Source organism: Nilaparvata lugens, chromosome 8 (genome assembly GCF_014356525.2).
Source record: "Nilaparvata lugens isolate BPH chromosome 8, ASM1435652v1, whole genome shotgun sequence".
NCBI lineage: Eukaryota > Metazoa > Arthropoda > Insecta > Hemiptera > Delphacidae > Nilaparvata > Nilaparvata lugens.
The window spans coordinates 1,987,654-2,010,747 of record NC_052511.1 but is presented as its reverse complement, the minus strand read 5'-3'; the positions used below and the strand labels follow the sequence as shown (position 1 = coordinate 2,010,747).

At 35.2% G+C, this 23,094-nt stretch overlaps 1 protein-coding gene across 3 annotated transcripts; it reads right to left on the bottom strand.

The window, feature by feature from the left end:
- Nucleotides 1–1,905: 1,905 nt before the first annotated feature.
- LOC120352594 (protein Gawky-like) lies at nucleotides 1,906–21,619 on the bottom strand. 3 transcript variants are annotated; one of them, XM_039433720.1, is made up of 8 exons: nucleotides 21,431–21,618; nucleotides 19,774–20,035; nucleotides 18,836–19,011; nucleotides 17,177–17,474; nucleotides 15,987–16,106; nucleotides 14,710–14,846; nucleotides 10,673–10,733; nucleotides 1,906–9,249 (listed from the first exon to the last, which is right to left on the bottom strand). In XM_039433720.1, the coding sequence occupies exons 2-8, from the start codon at nucleotides 19,846–19,848 to the stop codon at nucleotides 9,082–9,084; spliced, it is 1,035 nt and encodes a 344-aa protein (XP_039289654.1). In that variant the 5' UTR covers nucleotides 19,849–20,035; nucleotides 21,431–21,618; the 3' UTR covers nucleotides 1,906–9,081. The 3 variants fall into 3 exon arrangements, with proteins under 3 accessions (XP_039289654.1, XP_039289653.1, XP_039289656.1); XM_039433719.1 differs by having other exon boundaries at nucleotides 10,673–10,752; nucleotides 14,729–14,846; XM_039433722.1 differs by lacking the exon at nucleotides 10,673–10,733 and having other exon boundaries at nucleotides 14,649–14,846; nucleotides 21,431–21,619.
- Nucleotides 21,620–23,094: the final 1,475 nt, after the last annotated feature.

Below are 23,094 nucleotides of genomic sequence, written 5' to 3'. Positions count from 1 at the left end.
ATACCAAATCAACTACAGGCTACAGAAGATGTGAATGAATTTCCTCATCAATATTTTACTACTACAAAATCTAAAAGTTAAATCTCTCTCGAATACCAACTTACATCACTATCTTACTGACTATTATTATGATTATTTCCCAGGTTTGGAAACAAATGCATTGCTATCATCAATACACACACACTCACGCACATTTACACTAGTGCGCACGCACACACACATGTCAACAATAATAAATTCATACTAATTGGGTTGGCAACCTTGTTGCAACATTTTCAGAAATTATTTTAATATACGCATTGTTGAACACCACCTAGTGATGAGAAACCCGTTAAATTAACTCTAGTTCAAACCTAGTTTAAACTTTAGTTCAAGAATTTATAAAATGGAAAAATATATTTAGTAGTTATACAGATTGAGTTTACTAAGTTTGATACTACGCTTGAAAATGTTATTCGTTTTTTGTCCAGATTTCTTTAAGTAATCGTTTACAACAGTTTTAGATGAGCACCTTAGTTGGAGGATATACTTGTTTACATTAATGCTGATTATAAGCCAAGATTCAAAGAGGTGGTATAGTGTGTTATATATACACACACGTTATATATAGGCAAGCCAATACAAAATGCATTGCATTGCAGTCTGTCATTTTTTAGCATTCAGTCAACAAATTTCCAAGTTTTGTTTTTAGAAATAACTTCTCTGACCCCGCCAGATTTAGTTAGTTTCATACGTCCCAGTATAATTATTTCACTCGAATTTTAGGATGATTTATTCGTTTAGTGCAGTAATGAAAACAACATTACATTCACTTACAACTAACAGGATGAAAAACTCAAACATAATAGCAAAACAAAAACATCTCCTTCTTCGTCCGTTCTGAATAAATTGGTATCAACTATCTCTCTTGTGATAAAAAATAACAGTATAATAAAAATTAAACTAATGAAAACCCAAAAACCCTATAAATACTTCTTAAAACCTATCACTTAAACACTGAACGAGATTAAAACACTAGTTTTATATCTCACTATATATATATACATTCATTCCCACTCCTTCAGGGTGGAGGATACTACTTAAATTCAACCAATATAGATATAATTGCTTCAGTAGTAATTGTAATTAATAATAATAATCAATCAATTATGAGATAACATTTTGTACATGATTTGTGAGTCCTTTAACCTACAATCACATTACAGTAGAACAACTCAGTGAAAAGTTGTCCATTCAGCAATTTATCCACTAAATCAAACCGATAGTTAATTAAACTTTACTTAAATAATAATGATAATTCATGTAACAACAAGCGTATGTATCATATGAGTACAACGAGTTACCTAACTTAGTTATTATTCACATACTGTCAATAAGTAAATGATGGAAGAAAACTAACTATACAAGGTTTTGAAATTTCTCAACGGGAATGAATGTCTTAAAACATTGATCGTTGGTTAGCTAACGGCCGAAACTGATCACAATCAGTTGACCAGAGATTAAGTGGCCAGAATCATGAACTAATCAAGAGATTAAGCGACCAGAATCGTGAACTAATCGGAGATTAAGCGACCAGAATCATGAACTAATCAGAGATTAAGCGACCAGAATCATGGACTGATCACATAAGAGACTATTTGATCAGGATCATTAACTCATCACAATCGAGATTAAGATAAGTAATCGCAGTTAATCCAAGATTAATCGTAGTTAATCCAAGATTAATCGCAGTTAATCCAAGATTAAGCGACAGTAATAAATTCTGACAAACAAGAACACATTGGAAGGAATTATCGAGAAGAGATACTACTAAAGAAGACTCACAAGTAAAAGAAGACTGATCAACTGAGTTTAAGATGATTCACTTTCAAAATCATCTCAAGATTATTTGGAAAATTGTGAGAAATTCAGACTTTACAACATTTAATACACTGTAAATGCACATCTCAAAATACTACTACAAACATCCTGTTCAATATTATTTTAAATGTGGTGTTATCATCATCTGTCTTCTACAAAAACGGGGTTTGATATTACAATAATTCATTTTGTCAACTACAATAATTATTACAATCAGCGGCAAAAATTGTATTTTATTCTAAAAAAACACGACTTTACCTACAGATAACGAATGAACTTCTACTACAAATACACACACGTATAATCACAATTTTAGCGCATCCATAGTTTTCAAAAATCATTGCCATCTTGAGATATTTTTTGCAGAATATTAAAAGAAACCCTGCAGTTTCTTACACTGATTGGTAGAGGGTGTGGTGTTTATATTTATAAAAACATATACTATGTATTCCTAGTATTGATATTTTCACCTCGGCGGCATAGACACAATAGAAATTTAGACATTATTACACACGAAAATATACATTATTCTCCCAAAAAAATTGATTCGTTATGGGCGGGGACTGATCACGTACTTGTATAGACGGGTGAGCAGATACACGTACTTTCGGAATTTTATCACAATAAATATTGCTGTAACGCTACGTGAATAATTGCTGCAATATACTCGGCTAAACTATGTTTTTGGAAAGAGAAGAAAGATAAGATCCAGTAGTTGTTTGAGAGAGAGAGAAACGACATCCTACAATACCTTACGAAATGATCAACAGTCTTTAGAAGAGTTAGGTCAGATCAAAACAATCTCTAAGAGGCTAATCTAAAGAATATTGAAGAGAGATAGGACGAAGAAACTTTACACACAATACCTTAAAACTGTTCGTAGGCCTACACTGATAATAATGATTGACAAGATAGTAGAGTAAGTTTAACAATAGGATTGAGCTTTTTGTTTTTCCGCCTTGAATGGTTGTAGCGCTGATTTAAATGCACCTAAACTGCATTCGCTTGGAATGCATACAACTGCATAATGCAGTTTTCGACGGACGACAGAGATAGATTGCAGTTTTACACAAACTTTTTTAAATCTTCAAACTACTATTGATGTAATATGAGCGCGGGGAGGCAAGCAATGTATCTTAAATTATTTCTACTTGTTTTTTCGTTTCTTTTTGTGTAACTTCAATCGAAACTGATCGTTTTTTTTTTATAAATTGTTCAATTTTTTTACAATATTTTACTACTACACAGCACTCGTTATAATCACACACAACAAAGAACACATCATGGGATCACAGAGTACACATTGTTGGTCAAATAATACATATTGCGTCTTCGTTCCAGTTTCATCAATTTTTGATAATTTATCAGAAATTTAAGTTACTTCCCTAGAGAGTTTAAATTTAAACACTTTCAACATTGATGCTTTTTGGATGATATTGTGTGCTGTACAGACTGAAGCAGACAAATAGCTACATCCATCCCAACTAATCGATAAATAATAATTTTGAACAAACCAAGTTCTCAAAATAAATAGTTTAATTACAGTAATTAACTAATAAGAATTACTGGGTTGGTCTTTTCAAAGAAGAATAAAAATATTCCATCAGAATGAAGTTTTTCCAGAATTAAAACTTAGTAAAAGAATCGACTTCGATTTTTGTTTTGAATACAATTTAGAGCTTTCAAGCTCTAAAAATTTGTCAAAACTGTTCACTTAGGAAGTTCGATTAGAAGCAATTGTTTGAAATGATACAAAATCAAGAGGAAAAGAAAATTTTAGAGCAGCATTTAATTCAACCCAAAAAAAGCTTTAGGCTAGCTACACACACATCGTTTTTTTTTCGTTCGGTATTTTACCGTCCTTATAAATTCTATTAGATTAAACAGATGATGTTAGTCAAGCTCTGTTCAATCTGATAGAATTCATAAAGACGGCTAAATATCGTACGAACAAACACCGATGTATGTGTGCGGGCCTTAGGCTTGTGCAAGGGTGGTAGAAAAAATAAAAATGCCAGGCCTAACCTGGAATCAAACCCAGGTCAAGTAAGAGAATGAACAAATAAAAAGGTTACAACTCAGTTTACGAAAAAAGTTTAATACAGTTTCAAAAACCTATTATAATAAATAAAAAGCTAAATAATTGATAACAATAACACAAAACGGTTGACAGATATAGATATAGTAACATTGTCTGCTCTCAATCTTCCAGTCTTGGCTTAGATAGTAACCTACAAAAATGTTCAAGAAATCTCTACAAAACTTTGCTTCAACTTTTAGAAAAATAAGAAACGTTCCACTACTACAACACACAATAGATAGATTTTCAATGAGACAACAATTAAAAATTAATATCTAATAATAAGTCCTATAGTAGTTTTTATTCATGTGCTAAAAGTAATGTTTAATAATAGTTTGTATATTATAATATACGAGTGGCACTTTTACATTGCATTCAGAAGAGAGGAAAATTCAAACTAAAAATTCAACTGTGGTGTTTCAACTTAAATTGAATTTAAAATTCAATAATATGGTGGTCAACACTGTATGCCACCTCCGCGCTTCAAATTTGAATCTTTAAATTTTATGGACTGGTTGTGTGATATAAATTTACGGGTTTGTACATTAATTTCTACTCAACATTGGCACTTAACATTGCTATTTTGAAAATTTCACTCACAACACAATTTAAAATAAAATAAAACTGAAAACAAAACGAAAAGTATTTGAATCCTTCAAATTTTAAGTAGATGATTATTGGTGGGCTAATAGAGAATATTTGCTTAAAGCAACTCCCAACGTTTTTGTTCAAAACAGTGATTTACGTGGGGGCCGTTTTAAAATAAAAAGATAAAATATTGTGAAATGCAATACAAAATTAAAACAAAAAAATACATTCTTGATCACAAAAATCAAATTTGGAATCTTCCTAGTAAAGCTTGCGCGGACTGTTCCACATACAAAAAAACCATTAATACTTGAATTTTCTCAAAAGATTAAAATCGAGCACATTGATATAGTAGATTGCTCCTCATGATATTCATAGATATATTAATGATAATATGTAGATTATTATTATAACACTCAGTCCAATCTGATTGTAAGATCGTGTGGTTTACATTAATAATTTAAAAAACAAAAAAGGATGGCTTTCGAATATTATTATATGCTTACTAATTATTATGCTTATTATTTGATAATACGTTTAAGATGACAAGAGATAAGAGTGGGGGAGATCACAGAGGTATGCATTTCTTCTTATTTATCTCAATCATCATCATAATCATCAACAGACACTTTCAGACCAAACGTAAAAAACAGTTATGCGCATGCGCGCGAACAAACAACTAGGCTACACTTGACAATTAATTACTCATTATTATTATTAATATTCATCGTAAGTTTTTGGTAAAAAATATTGCATGTTTTCTTCACTGAGGCAACTGACGATCAATTATTGTTTACATACTACTTTAGCAGAAATTTTTGATTCGTTTCAATACTCTACATAATTATATATATACTGTTTGAAAAGCATTTTTTTCGATATTTTTTGTCATTTGATTGGAAAACAAGTACTTAGTAGTCAAAATTAAACAATTAGCGATACACTTCTGTGTAAAATTGAACAAATTAAAAAAAATAAGAAACGAAAACAAACTTTGCAATAGGAATAATAATTATTTCAACAGCCATTTCTAATCAAATATTACGCTGAGATACAATATACATACACAGTATTATTTTTAGTATGAGATATACATATTGAACAGCCTTCATCTTGTATCTTTTTCTTTATAAAATAAAGTTAATGAAATGTAACATTTGAGTTTTTATCACATTAAATTAACACGCCGCCCTGTGGACGTGCACTGGACATCTTATATCATCAGTATTTATAATATCATACGTACAATAGCCTATAATGTAATCCAATTTTAGTAAAACTTACAAATCTACCTCACATCCGCACACACACACACACATTCCTAACTTGGTTCACTTAATGCCTAATTCTTGATTATTACAAACAACTAACGCTTAATGCTATCACTTAAAATTTACGTGACCAAAAAACTATGACTAATCATCAAATTCACCAAGAATTTGATTCAACATCGTTTAATTCATCCGTGCACACACAACGATAGTGGGGTGGGTAGGGGGGGAGAGGTTTCACATTATATGATGTTTCAAGGTACAGTCATAACGGCAGGTTATTTAACCCCTTCACCCCTAGCACCAGAGAATAAAACAGATGTTTTCCTAACAATTAATTTTTGGTACAAATTGGCTGACGGGACAGCTGTTCTTTCTCCCACTCTCTTCTTTTCATCACCATTCCAACTGTCTGTCCTTTTTCAACTTATCCTAAAACATAAACTAGCCTAGTCCCTAACTATCAACCAGTAGTAATCAATCAGCATCAGATTAATAGACAACAGTAAATTCATCAACTCAAAGTATACTATTGATAATAAATTAAATCGTCATTCGATATATATTTCTTATAAACTAGCTAAACATTAATAAACTCTTCTTAAAAACTAGACAGTTCACAAGACTATAAACCTTTTAGTTTTCAATTAAAATTGGCATAATGAATAGTTTCAAATCTTACAGTTAGTTTCTTGAATTTTCCTAAGCATTAATTATCATGTTAAATACATTGACAAAGTGAAAGATAGTAATGCACAAATGAAATCACATCATATTGATTATATTATCTTATTGATTAAACCATTATTTATACACACACACACCCACACATCAACTTGTTTTAGAAAGCGCGTCGTGTGAAATTCGTTGATGAAACCATCGGGCAACATTTAAAACATTCTTCGCTAGAATTTCATTTGGGAAGACTTTTGATAATTCAATTCAACAGCAGGAGGGGCAGATTAGACAGAGAGGAAGGGAGGTTGACCACCCCCACCCTAACTAATCACTTGCACTTCAAAATGGTTTCACCAAAGATTTCAGATCAACAGAGCTGCATCAACAAGTCCTGTCACAGTTCCCGGTAACTGTTACTCTCATCAATAACGGTTACACACTCGCACACCAGGAGCAAAAATATATTATAGCTATACATTATCGCGTTGAATCTTGTGCAACTTCATCGTAATAATTATATAGTTGGAGGTATCAGTAGCTTTACAATAAAAATTTGGTCTTAAATAAAAATGACAAACACCTATAAAAGCCACACACAATTCACAGCACAAGTTTTACTACTCAACGAAAGAAAAGTTATTCCCCTTCATCATTGTAATAATAATTATACTATCAATATTATATTATCAACGACACGTTTCTATCTGACATGGAGTGTGCATCGAGCCACACCTACACTAGTTTCAATTATCAATTATTATTATTATTATTAATTATCAGCCTATTTCAGTGAATACATTTAGCAATCCATCTATTGTATGTATTTGCAATTATGAACACACGTCATTGTAGAAGTTGATTTTCAAATATAAATACAAACATTCACCCACACTCACTCACATCCACACACACACACACTAACTCAAGAATCGATGCTCTACTTTATAATAGACAATATCAAGTTGATAATTATAATAAATGAACTGTATAATATTCTTTACCATTAAATGACAATTTGACATTATTCTGAATAATATATATATTTTCTTTCAAGATATATATATTGAATTTCGTCATCGTTCTCATCAATCAATCTACATACATGTATAGTATATAAATATAAAATATTTCTTTACTTAAATATAATTATTAAATAAATTTATATGTTTAAATTTTCAAATACTTTTGACAAACAGTCTGATTGTAGCTTTGTTGGTTTAGGAACCCATTTTTCTACATTTTTTTTCAATATACTTTTTCATTTTTTTGGGCGAGTTCCTTCAAAGTAATAGTAATAATAATAATTATAATAGTACAATAATCATAATATTCTAATAAATAATGGCAAAATAAAATTTGAAATTCCATCACTTTAAAAGCGAGAAAGGTAATCAGTATAATATAATATTCGAATGAATTGTCAATATTCATTCTACTACTAAATACACTGGACAATTTCAGTGTACCGTTCACACAGAATAAAATAAATCAGTGGAAGATGATAATGGTTGGGAGGGGGGAGGGGCGCGAGTGAGAGGCAAATACTGGGTGAATAGCAAGAGAGAGAGAGAGATAGAAAACACCCAACACTACCCTCTCACTCGCATTCCCACTAAAAATCGGACACTACAGTTTAAAAGAGCGGGTGCACAGCTCACGGGCTCACACCGCCAACTTACTGTTAATTACATTAATAATGAGATCAGGAATAATATTTAAAAATAATACACAAGAACACTGACGACGGATAGGTGGTAGGTGGTAGGGGTAAGGGTAGGGGAAGGTTGAAACATCTATGCCACTAGTAAAGAGCTCACAACAAAAACTAACCTCAAATCAAATCACGATTTCAATTCGAGACACAACTAAAATTGGTCAAACTCAAACAATGTCAACGGAATGAACGAGAAACCTTCGTCGTGTCTAAATCTAATACTGAAATATAGACTCAACTAAAATCAATCACACATTGTCAACACGATAAATAGACTTAAACTTTGTAAGATATTATCGAACTTGAATCGCAATTTGACCTGTTCTACTTTTTTGAACAAGTTACTTTATGAAACGGTTATTTTATGAAAAGGTTACTTTATGAAAACTTAAACTTTGTCAGATATCATCGAACTTGAATCGCAATTTGACCTGTTCTACTTTTTTGAACAAGTTACTTTATGAAACGGTTATTTTATGAAAAGGTTACTTTATGAAACGGTTACTTTATGAAACGGTTACTTTATGAAGAAGCTACTTTATAAAGTTATTTTCTACTTCTCCAATTTTTCAAGCAAACATATCATGATGATGATAAACTTTTCATGATAATCAATCATACATCAGAGTTAAGATTTACTAATGAAGATCAGCATCTTGAGCTAACAAATCAGAGTCCTTCAACACTTTCAAGGTTACGTTCAAGAAAAACTTTACAAGATGACCAATGTTACGTTCAAGAAAAACTTTACAAGATGACCAAGGCTACGTTCAACAAAAATTGGATATTGGTGCAGCCCTTACTAGTGGCATAGACTGACCGACGAAATCATAAAGTTAAACATAATGTCAATAATAAGATGACGACTTATCAGCTGCCTCCGATGGTATTCACATAGACTCGCCGCCCAGGAGGTCAGGGGGCAAGAATGAGTTGAGGGAGGCTGTGGAAGGAGTGGAGCGGTCAGAGTCGAGGGCCGCCCCCCACAGCGAGGAGGACGTGCCGCCTCCGCCTCCACCTCCCCAAAGCTGGCTTCCGCTTCCCCATGTATCCACCACCTAATCCAAACATACATACAAATTAGACTATAATCACCTATTTTATTGTCTTCTTTCTTTAGGGCTACTTTTAATATAAATAGAAATATATTAATCTGAGTATATATTAATCATTCATGTTTTGTAACTATTATGTAAAAATTTGGCGAAATAAACATTCTTATTCTTATTCTAGTACCCTTATGGACAAAATAATTTTCAAGGGTACTCAGATTAATATTTTTATTTACATATTAAAGCCTAATTTGAAAAAACAAAAATTATACGGTACTAAAAAATACCATCACTTCTAATATTGAAAACTGTCTAAATACGGATTGATCGGTTATGAAAATATGTTTTTCAATAAGACTTAAAACTACGACAGTAACAATTTATTAATTTTCTATTTCTCAAACGTCATATTCTTCATTTGCTATTTAAATACTTGAGAGAGAACCTTGAGCTATTCCTCTCCCGAATTCAAATTGAATAACACATGCAAGTGAAGTATGGGTCTTCACTTTCATAACACAAAAATATCCATTAAAATCAATGATTTCCAATGAATAATTTTGTTTCATCGAATCGATGGATGAATAATATTGTGTACGTTCCATGGTAAATTGATCCAAGTGGTAGATTGTTTCAATCACAATTTACCGTTAAAAAGTTCCGCGACCCATGAGAACCATTTTGACAGTAATGTTCCAAAATCCAATTACCGGTGAATAAATCCTGCATTCACAATCCACCATATCGAGGAGCTCTCATTGGTCGATAGGATGAACCGTCTGCGCAAGCGCAGATAGCTTGTTGGTCTACCATAGAATACATAATTAAAATAATGTTCAATGAATGATTTCTTCTTTACAAAAATAATTGAGAGTGATGAAGAAGAAGACGTGCACACTTCTCTAGTTTATACAGCAACCTTTGTTCATTTACGCAGCTAGTGAAAGATATCATAGAGAAACAATAGTGTACGTAGATATCCCATGGTATAGGGCGTTTATGTCGCAACTTTTACTGTTAACTCAAGCCGATTACTGTCGATTTTTACTGTTTTGGCCGGGTGAGAGTGTAAGAACGGCACAATATGATAGACAACCAGCGTCACACAGCTTCACGGCAAAGAACTACGTGGACTATCGGCTTGAATTAACATTGAAAATTGCGACATAAATGCCCTATACCATGGGATATCTACTTATGCTATTGTTTCTCTATGACGATACCCTTTGGTGGAAATTTACTTCAAAAGTGCGCGCTAAAAGCTTGAACGAAAGATTTTGAAGTGGCGTTCCATGGAAACAAGTAGTTTTGCACCAGTCACGAGACATGGAACAATTTACAACTTACTGTGTTCCCAGAACGTACCCAATGCTAATCACTGGTTCCTTATGTGTGAACACTGCCATAAGAGTCAACGTTAATCACCAACCTGTTTGGGCTGCGGCTGCCTTGAGGACGACCACGGAGAATTGCCGTCTCCGGCCGCCGCCCCCGCCTGGCTGTTGCCGCCTCCGCCGCCCCCACTGTTGCCCAATATAAATCCTGAAAACATATTAGCAACTGTAATCGAATCAAATATTACTGATCATTTTTGCACAACCATCCATTTAAATCAGAATAACATAAAAACTAAGAGTATTTCATCGACTAATGATATAGTCAAAATTGATTATGAAAAATTATGTCGTAGCTTAGAAGAAGAAAGATGGGATAAGATATTTAATAGCAATACTGAAGACATTGATGAGTTAGTGGATGCTTTTATAAATACACTCACGGACCACATTAAACTTAGCTCACGATCTTTTAAGATACCTCATAAAAGAAAACCACTGAAGCCATGGATAAGTCAGGGCATTATTAATTCTATAAGAAAGCGAGACAAGATGCATAGGAAACTGACTAAAGAACCATTTAATATTAGATTGAAGGAGGAATATAAGCGATATAGAAACACTCTGAACATTTTGATCAAAAAAGCAAAAATTGAATACTATAATCAAAAGTTTCTCAATTATAAAGGTAATATTAAGAAAACTTGGGATTGCATAAAAGAAATTACCAAAACCAAAACTAAAGAATTTGAAGCTAGAATTGAAGCTGTCGTACTAAATAAACATTTTGCAACAGTAGGCCAGAAATATGCTAAAAACCTAATTCAAAATAATATAATTGAAATTCCCGAAACAATCTCACCTAGAACCTTACATAGCTTTTTTCTAAGCCCAACCAACGTTACAGAAATAAATAAATACATTCATGAGCTAAAACCAAACTCTTCTCCAGGTGCGGATGGCATAAGTAGCATATGTCTAAAGAAAATTTCAAACTATATTGTTTGTCCTCTTGAATTCATAGTTAATAGATGCTTTCTACTAGGATATTTTCCCAGAAAATTTAAAGTAGCCTTAATAAAACCGATTCCTAAATCCAATAAACTTGATGATCCACAAAATTATAGACCTATTAGTCTACTCAGCAACTTGTCTAAAATCATGGAAAAAATTATAAAAGCAAAACTGTTGAATTTTCTTGAAAAAAATAAATTTATTGAGGGCAACCAGTATGGATTCCAAAAAGGTAAATCTACCAAGGATGCTGTGTTACATTTGACAAGTATAATCGACAAAAATTTCAATAGTAATAAAAAAACACTTGCTGTATTCTGTGACTTAGCGAAGGCGTTCGATACAATACCACATTCTATCTTGTTAAACAAGTTGGAAAATAGTGGAATAAGGGGGATAGCAAAAAAACTATTCGCAAGCTATTTGAAGGATCGAACCCAAATTTTGGAAACTGATATCCAGATTATTAAAGATTATGGTCTGCCACAAGGCACTGTACTATCGCCTCTTATGTTTTTGATTTATGTGAATGATTTATTGAAACTACGCATTCCGAATGGTATTGCTCTATCTTTTGCCGATGACACTGCTTTAATCTTTTCTGGCTCAACTTGGGATGAAACATTCAACTGTGCAAATCGCGGTCTCTCAGTGGTCAAGTCGTGGTTAAAAAGTCATATTCTAACATTAAATACAATAAAAACTAAATATATAACTTTTTCGCCTAATAGAAGCGGTCAACCTTCAGAACATTTAAAACTAATAATACATAATCATAACTGCGACACTCCCAACTGTACTTGTTCAACTATAGAAAGAGTTAAGTCAATGAAATATTTAGGAATTACGATTGATCAGCATATTAAATGGGACATTCACATCCAAAATCTTTGTTATAAATTAAAATACTTGATTACAATATTTTACAAAATTAATCAATTGAAAGACTTGAACATTCTCAGAACAATTTACAATGCATATGCTCACTCAATCTTCCACTACAATATAGAAGTATGGGGAGCAGCCTTTGACACCCATTTCAATAAACTTTTTACTATTCAAAAGCATATCATCAGGGCTGCGCTAGGAAGACCAAGACGCTATCCTAGCAGACTAATATTTGATGAGATAAACTTACCAACGCTTCGCCAAACGTACATAACAAACTTAATTATATTCATAAATAAAAATACACATCTATTTACTCAACGCAATGTCACTTACAATTTAAGACCAGCAAGTGTAAGTGCTTACAGTATAAATTTCACTGCATTGACAACCAGCAATCATCAATTCAAGTTCCAGAGCGATAAGCTAATAAATAGAATACCAGACGATTTCATTAGGGATAAAATTACAAGTAATAAATTAAATAAAATAAGATCCTGGGTAAAAGAGAATTACTTTTTTAAAATCGAAAACTAAATTACTATAATTATAACTTGTTTTTAACACGCTCAATTTAAACTGGTTTTTTTTTTTTTTTTTGATTACCTGAAAGAAGAATTTTTTTTTTTTTTATTATTATTATTATTATTATTATTATTATTATAATTTCTATATTAGCCTACCTATTTCTATTATTGGGCTTGTTGATTTTTGATTCAAGAATTGATTTTTGTTTTTATTTATACATATCTTTGGTTTTTGGTTTACTATCTTTTAGTTTGTAGCCTATTTTAGAATATTATCACGGCAAATGTACAAATAATTTAAAGAATATTTTCGAACTCGTGGCTGGAGCTCAAGGCTTCTTTTCCAGCCACACCAATGTATATTAGTTGATAAGTGTTATTTTGTGAATTTGTAGTGAATTGGTAAATAAATAAATTTGATTTGATTTTGATATTAATCTGACTACCCTTATGGACAAAATAATTTTCAAGGGTACTCAGATTAATATTTTTATTTATATTAAACCTATTTGAAAAAACAGGAAAATTGCAATCACTTCTAATATTAAAAACTGTCTAAATACGGATTGATCGGTTATGAAAATATGTTTTTCAATAAGACAAAACTACGACAGTAACAATTTATTAATTTTCTCAAACGTCATATTGCTATTTAAATATTTGAGAGAGAACCTTGGGCTATTCCTCTCCCGAATTTAGATTGAATAACACATGCAAGTGAAGTATGGGTCTTCACTTTCATAACACAATTTCAAATTCAAAAATATCCATTAAAATCAATGATTTCCATGGATGAATAATATTGTGTACGTTCCATGGTAAATTGATCCAAGTGGTAGATTGTTTCAATCACAATTTACCGTTAAAAAGTTCCGCGACCCATGAGAACCATTTTGACAGTAAATGTTCCAAAATCCAATTACCGGTGAATAAATCCTGCATTTACAATCCACCATATCGAGGAGCTTTCATTGGTCGATAGGATGAAACCGTCTGCGCAAGCGCAGATAGCTTGTTGGTCTACCATAGAATACATAATTAAAATAATGTTCAATGAATGATTTCTTCTTTACAAAAATAATTGAGAGTGATGAAGAAGAAGACGTGCACACTTCTCTAGTTTGTACAGCAACCTTTGTTCATTTACGCAGCTAGTGAAAGATATCATAGAGAAACAATAGTGTACGTAGATATCCCATGGTATAGGGCGTTTATGTCGCAACTTTTACTGTTAACTCAAGCCGATTACTGTCGATTTTTACTGTTTTGGCCGGGTGAGAGTGTAAGAACGGCACAATATGATAGACAACCAGCGTCACACAGCTTCACGGCAAAGAACTACGTGGACTATCGGCTTGAATTAACATTGAAAATTGCGACATAAATGCCCTATACCATGCGATATCTACTTATGCTATTGTTTCTCTATGACGATAATCTTTCGTGGAAATTTACTCCAAAAGTGCGCGCTAAAAGCTTGAACGAAAGATTTTGAAGTGGCGTTCCATGGAAACAAGTAGTTTTGCACCAGTCACGAGACATGGAACAATTTACAACTTACTGTGTTCCCAGAACGTACCCAATGCTAATCACTGGTTCCTTATGTGTGAACACTGCCATAAGACTAACGTTAATCACCAACCTGTTTGGGCTGCGGCTGCCTTGAGGACGACCACGGAGAATTGCCGTCTCCGGCCGCCGACCCCGCCTGGCTGTTGCCGCCTCCGCCGCCCCCACTGTTGCCCAGCTGATTCAGCAACGCCACAATCTCACGTTCCGGCTGCACGTCCGCAAATATTGTCGTATTACCCAGCACGCAGTTGTTCAATGCGTTTTGCGCCTAAACAACACACCCAATAATCAACAAATATGTCATACCTCAAGAATAAAGCAATAATTTTATTCTATAATTCAAGAATAAAGCAATAATTTTATTCTATAATCCAAGAAAAAAGCAATAATTCTATTCTATAATTTAATAACGCAGTTGCACAAAAAAACTATCATAGTATTAGAAAAATTACACATGACTCCGTTAAAAACTTGTTGCTTCTCCCGACACTGGAGGATAACATCAATTTACGGTGGTAAAGCTTGGAATTTTCGAGAAACTTGTCGACATACTTAAATTTCATGTTCATTGGGTTGCGGTACCTATTGGATATTTACTGATTATCACTTTCAAACATAAAACATTGGCAAACACTAAACTAGACAGCCTGAGAGACCGATCGTCGAGTAGAAACCTGCATTAGGGCCGCACCATATTCAGCGTTTTTCCAAGCGATTTCAGATGGCGTTTTTAGAGATGGCAGGGTGGGACGCTCTCTGATTGGCGCCTGAAAAACGTCTCAACAAATGCTAGAGGAAAAGCTAAATGTGTTCTGGCCGTTAGTCTGTATTTTAATATGAGAATTGTTAAGACACTCTTATAACCAAAAGTTACAAACCAGATTATTACAACCGGGTTATCCGATAAACACCATCGACAACCGTGCCAACAATTTGTCGATAACAATATTTATTTATTCAGTTATATAGAATTATTACACTCAAGTGAGAAGGCATAACAGGCTTATGCACAAAACAATATTGTCGGTTCCGACTGAAGGATACTAGTCCTAGGGGCCATCAACGAATTAAATGAACTTTATGGTATTCAGACCAGGTGGGACCTTCCCGCAAGTCTAGTGAGTCACCAGGTGGGACCTTCCCGCAAGTCTAGTGAGTCGCCAGGTGGGACCTTCCCGCAAGTCTAGTGAGTCACCAGGTGGGACCTTCCCGCAAGTCTAGTGAGTCACCAGCTGGGACCTTCCCGCAAGTCTAGTGAGTCATTTTGCTCTTAGCACTGTACTTCTCATTTTCCCCTGTTCTTCTATCCATGTATCCAAATTATGTACCCGAAGTTATGCTCACTGAAGAGTATCATCACTAAGCGATCAAATATATAATAATAATGATAGCTAATTTGAGCTAATACCTTGGTGGCCTCCTCTCTTGTGCTATACTTGGCAAAGGCTATTCCGTGAGGCAAGTACATATGGAAGCTCTGCAGTGGACCATGCTGCACGCACAAAGTCTTCAGTGTCGAGCCGTCAATCTGAAATCAATCAATTAATTATTATTACAAAATCATTTTTGAAACGTACGGTAGAGTCAAGCTGAATTCATTCATATCAGTGACCGATACAGTAAGAATATTATTCCCATAAGTTCTAATGGGACTATTCATACTCGCTGAGTGTGAACAGTCCATTCAGAACTCATGAAAATTATATTCTCACTGCACCAGACATATTCACTTATAGTGATGTATGGCAATCCAACTTCATACAGATACCCAAGTACGGGAAGAGAGAACGGAGTACTCGGAAGAAAAAAATAGGTAGGAAGGTCGCAGAATACATACAGAATGGAAAGTCAGTTAGTATTCTGACACCAAAAATCCGCCATCTTGAACTCATAAAAATTATATTCTCACTGCACCAGACATATTCACTTATAGTGATGTATGACAATTCAACTTCATACAGATACTCAAGTACGGGAAGAGAGAACGGAGTACTCGGAAGAAAAAAATAGGTAGTTAGATTGCAGAAGACATACAGAATGGAAAGTCAGTTAGTATCCTGAAGCCAAAAATCCGCCATCTTGAAAGAAAGTCTAGCATTGTAATAGTTGCGGTAATTTTAATTTATAACAAGATGGCGCAATCACGTGAAGTGGTCTTGGTGCACTCAAGTCTTGGCGTCATGTAAAATGCATTGGTTAGATTGATACTTTCCATTCTGTATGTATCTGTGGTAGAGTAGACTTTAGGAGGTGGAACTAGAAATAGTAGAGTGAAACGTAGTAACTGTTGAGATATATAGTAAAATCAATCTGTTTTTATTTAGAGGAATTGATTTGAATTTTGATAAAGTAATAAGAGGCAACAGAATTTCTAGAGAAATAAAAGATATAGACAAAAGTGAAAGCAAGTAACTGTTTAGATTTATTGTATAATTCATCTCATTTTAGTAGGGTTTTTAAGGAAATTATCAAATCTAATAGACTATTAAACTTATCGATTTAATTATCAATTAGATTTAACAAGCGTCCTCGAAACCTGGCCTTTAAGAAATCTATTTTAAATTTACTTTCAATAGAGAACAAGTTGCAGAAAAATACCTGCGGCGTGAGATTCTTAAGCAGAAGCCAGAGAGCATGAGCAGGTGGCGGTTGGCCCCAAGTGGTGTGTTGAGGGGGACCCCATCGTCCGCTGAGCGAGCCCCAACCGTTGGAGGGCGCTGCAGTCGGAGGCAGTGTCTTGCTCAGGCCCGGGGGCGGTCCACCTCCACCGCCTCCCTGTCTACTCTTCCACATGTCGGCGCCGCCTCCGTGAGGGTCTCCGCCGCCCCAGCCAACTCCCTGGCTGCTGGTCTTCATGCCTACACCGCCTCCGGACATACTCATCTTCGACAATGGACTGCAAAACCAAACAATACACCTTAGTATCCGATGCAAAGCAAAATTGATTGCATTAAAAGAACATTCATCCATGTTGCCCACATGGGCTTTTATGCTTGTGCATGGGGTAATAGAGTGCGAGGGTGATTCGATGAGATGAATTTTTGACAATTCCTATACTCTAATAAATTAGTCTCGGGGAAGCTTTAAAAATGAACATACATGATCATGTCAATGCCTATATTGTAAATGCTACTATACATTGGATTGTAGCTACAGCCAAGTGAAAATCAATGTACTGTGGCTGTAGCCGTCGCTAAGTAAATCCACCTTAATAGCTTAAAAAAGCAAACTATAAAAGCTGAGTATCTCGACCTGTCTCATAAGTGGTCTTAGGCTGAACTCACACTTACGCGACTCAGGTCGTGAAGAGACTACGACTCTAGTCTCTCCTCGACGCAGCATGTGTGTTTTCAAATGGTGACACTCAGACCAGTCGATTCTAGCATAGAGAAACAATAGCATAAGTATATATCCCATGGTATAGGGCGTTTATGTCGCAACTGTTATCTCAAGCCGATAGTTCATGTAATTCTTTGCCGTGAAGCTGTGTGACACTGGTAGTCTCGCATATTGTGCCGTTCATACACTCTCACCCCAACAAAACAGTAAAATTCGACAATAATCAACAATAATCGGCTTGAGATAACAGTAAAAGTTGCGACATAAACGCCCTATACCATGGGATATCTACTTATGCTATTGTTTCTCTTTGATTCTAGTCTCCGCGACCTTACGACTGTGAGACTGAGTCGAGCGTCGACTCCACATGTTGTTCGAGCCTCGACTTGAGTTGCGTAGTACCGTGCAATTTTAATGAAAGTGATGGTTTAACCTTTTAGATAAGACAATAATAAGAATTAGGTAAGACAATATATTCATAATAAATATCATAAAATTTGTTACATGCTAAGCGTAGTGACGAATTAGATTTTTGAAAAAATAAGGTTAGAAAATGGAGTAACATGGAACTGAAGTAGTGACAATGAGCAAAAAAGTTGTAAGCTCGAGAGACTGGAGTATCCTCGACTGGAGACGTACGATTTGGGTCGAGGTAGTGTGAGTTGAGTATTAGGATAAGCGCATAGTGAAGAGATAGAGGTAGAGTGAAGAGGTCGAAGCTGGGTAAAGGTAGCACAAATACATTCCGTGTTTCAACTCTACTACGACCTCTTCGCCATACAGACGCCACATAACATGAAATGTATTTCTGTAACAAGAGGTAACTGTATCCCACTTCAACCGCTTTCCTCCTCTGTCATGAAAATCAAGTTACATAATCAATTCACTAATTCCTTGAATAATGAATGTATCACCAACCTATTGAAGGAGGACTGCGAGGTAGGCTGGAAACTCCACGTGGAGGAGGAGAGAGAGAGCGATGGAATAGGTGGCATGTCAGCGGTCATTGGCCCCGGGGGTGGCGACACCTTGCCGCCTCCACCGCCTCCGCGGCCAAACATGTCGTCCGCCACCGAGGTCACCACTGAATTACCCTGTAAAAACAAATACATTTAGCCAATGTCCCTGAAAAATAACCTTATCGAAACTCCGTGAAATTAATCTCCAACATCGCATCAACAATTCAAAAAGCAGAGGCAGAGACCAATGGATCTCAATACTGATATCTTAGAGAAATAATAGTAATTATGAAGAGTACAAAAGCTCTCCACTATTTTAAGATTCTCTTCACACATAGCTACACTAAGGGCCGGTTTCCGAGCTCGGGATTGAGCTAAGTTCTAGACTTCTAACAGCTGGAGTCAGAAAATTGGCTTTCCGAAACGGGGCGTAGTCGTAGTCATTGTCAACATCACGTTTGAATTAAATTTCAAAAAACTAGATAATTCAACAAAAAATAAAATAAAGAGAAAATAGTGTGAAGTTTAAGCTATTTTGAATCATGTAGGAAAGTTTCATTTTGTCAAGAAAAAACGTTTCCCAATTATAAAAATGAGAAAATACAATAAGATTTATTTTGCTTCATCTATTTACTGTGACTACGCCCTTTTTTGGAAAGTCAATTTTCTGACTCCAGCTGTTCAAAGTCTAGCACGGAAACCGGGCCTGAACTACGCTGAAATACGTCATATCTCCCAATGTAGCAAAGTCACGAATGTGAACGGGATAGATTCGTAGCTTGGATTCAACATTGGGAGACAGGACGTATTTGAGCGTAGCGTAGCTAAGTGTGAAGAGAACCTTATGAATACTATGCAATCCTTCATCATGACCAACTGAAATGTTGATGCACTGACCTTGGGCGTGAGCACAGCACTAGCCTGCTGCAGCGATCCGGGTGTGATGGTGGGATCGTCTTCAATGGACTTCATCTGGTTGCCCTTCCACGGCTTGCCCGGCTCAAATTCGGGCACCAGGTCGGTGAAGGAGGCGGCTGCTGATTGGCTGCTGCCCACCCCCGTCACCGCCCCAGGCCAGTCCTTGTCGCCGCCCCCGTCGTGGTGGTTACTACTGCTGTCCGGCCACCCGGTGTCACTGCTACGGCCTACCGACCATGTACTGAAAACACAACAAATAAAAATCATTCAACATCGGTTTTGTATGGACTTTTTTGGTCTATAATAGTTTTGTATGGACTTTATGTTTGGACTTTTTAACATCAAAAATAACTTTCGAAGTGACAAGTGAAAATTTAAAGTATTGTGCTCACAATAACCTTAGTGTCCGGTTCCCATTAGGGAACTTTGGACTACGGACTACGGCGAGGTGGAACTACCCTTGAGTCTCCCCACCATTAAAAGCCATACACTAATAATAATAATATAGTTCAAAAGCACTCAAAATTAAAATACGCATCTAGTATAAAATTTCTAGGTGTTCATTTAGATCCAAAACTCACTTGGGAGCCTTATGTCAAATATGTAAGCACTAAGCTGTGTAGAGTGATCTATCTGCTGAGAAGCCTTGCTAATACAGTACCAAAAATATATTTAAGGACAGCATACTTTTCTTTCTTTCACAGTCTCATGTCTTATGGTATTCTTCTATGGGGAAATTCAGCGCACATTAACGATATTCTCCTGCTACAAAAAAAGTCTTGCAAATAATCACGGAATCACCTTATTTAGAACACTGTAGGCCTTTATTCATAAATAATAAAATTCTGACAGTAATAAATCAGTACATATATTCAGTTTTGTTATTCACTAAGGAGAATCTGCATCGTTATCAATTAAGAAATACTGTTCACTCTGTTAATACCAGAAACAATAAACAGATCTATTCAATACCAAAGATTGTCTAAATCTTCAAACAGTTTTGAAGCAGTTGGGCAAAAGGTGTATAATAAGTTACCGCTACACCTCCAACAAACACCCCTAAAACAGTTCAAATTGAAGGTGCACGATTGGCTGGCAAACAATCCTTTTTATAAATTAAGTGAATTTTACGAGAGCAGAATCAGCATACCTTAATTCTTATTATTAGCACGTATAAACTAGCTGCTTAATTTTGCATCATTGTCTTTGTCATTTGTAATATTTGGAAATGTAATCTAAAAAGCAACATGTAATAGTAACAATGTGTCTCTTGATGTGTGACTGTCTATTTCATGTTCTATTTGTGTGACTTTGTCTTGTGCTTTTTTGGCTGGCTAACGATAAAATTGTATTCATTTATTTATTATTAATCAACAAAAACGTCCCGTTTGCACTAAAGCCTGTTAAATTTCAATCATGAGAAACTGGCTGGCAACGTGATCTGACAAGTCAGTCTCCTACGTCAGTCACTACTTCTTTTGCTACTAGTTATATAAATCATCATGCCGCATCTACATGTTGGCCCAATGAAGGCCAATGTGGACCAGCGCCAGTGTGTGGATGCTGGTTTGGCCACATTGTAGACTGGGCCAGCATGTGGATGCGGCATTGAATGAATGCAATTCGGTTGACTCACGTGTCAGGCTGACTGAGCAGCGGATTGAGTGCGTTGGGCGACGAATTTCCGCCGGCCGCTCCCGACTTGGCCACCGATCCGGGCGCGCGGCTAAAGTCGTCGTCCTTGTCGCTCGGCAGCGATGGCAACTTCCACTGCGACAGGCGCGACTGCTGTGACTGCGACTCCTAACGCACAGCAAAACGCAAAATCAGCATTCATTTCAACAACTCAAACAAGATCATTGGATTCACTTTTATAATAAAATTAAAATGACCCAGCTTTAAAATTGACATGACAAGGTCTTATACCCCTTTAATAGGAGGTCACTAGATTCTTTAAATATCAAATATACAGAGAGAGCCAAGAAAATGTATACACCTAACGCACAGCAAAACGCAAAATCAGCATTCATTTCAACAACTCAAACAAGATCATTGGATTCACTTTTATAATAAAATTAAAATGACCCAGCTTTAAAATTGACATGACAAGGTCTTATAACTCAAGATCATTGGATTCACTTTTATAGTAAAATTAAAATGACCCAGCTTTAAAATTGACATGACAAGGTCTTATACCCCTTTAATAGGAGGTCACTAGACGCTTTAAATATCAAATATACAGAGAGAGCCAAGAAAATGTATACACCTAACGCACAGCAAAACGCAAAATCAGCATTCATTTCAATAACTCAAGATCATTGGATTCACTTTTATAGTAAAATTAAAATGACCCAGCTTTAAAATTGACATGACAAGGTCTTATACCCCTTTAATAGGAGGTCACTAGATGCTTTAAATATCAAATATACAGAGAGAGCCAAGCAAATGTATACACCAAAATTGACTGTGGACTTGAAGAGAACAAAACAACGTACATCGATGAATGTTGGGGCCAGACTATATTAAGCGTTTTTTCAGACGCATACCCGATCAGCCAATCTGAGAGCACCATGCCGTGCCGACTCTAAAACCGCCTGAAAAACCACAGGTCATGACACTCGTGTCCCTTATGGAGCGGCCATTATGTGGGGTCTTTATGACGGACGGTACATTTGAAATATTCCAATCTGCTCATAACAAAATCATGCATTATGCTTTTTAAAAACAATATTGTGGTTCAGATAATATGTAAATTCAGGTTCTCCATTTTTTAATAATGAAATTTAAATAATAAATGGTTCAATAATCCATTTTTTTAATATTAAAAATTGTTCTTATTCTTGTAACTTGTTATGATTCATAAGGTATTGAGACAAAAGGCAAACCTCAAAAAGAGTTTGAAGTTTCCAATCTAAAAATCAACAATTCAGTTCCTAGTTGGAATCAAAATATTATTATTCTGTGGGAAGAATTTATTTTACAATATTCAAAGCCAAGCAATAATCCTTGGACAATATAATAAAATAACACATCATGTTGTTCAATCCATAATGATAACAACTGATAAATTTGAAAATATTGGTGAACTAGAACCCAATAAAATGGCGATTTTGCAATGCATCACGGGATTGTGTCATGACCTGTATTTATAGACCTTGGAAAAACTGATCAATATGCTCTGGCGTTTGCTCTGTATCGTAGATGGATGTTTTGTCGAAGGGAAGTGTGGCATGAGTAGCCGGGCATGCAAACTGTAAGGCCGTTTCAGACCGTTGGAAACTTCAAGGGCCAAGCAGCTTG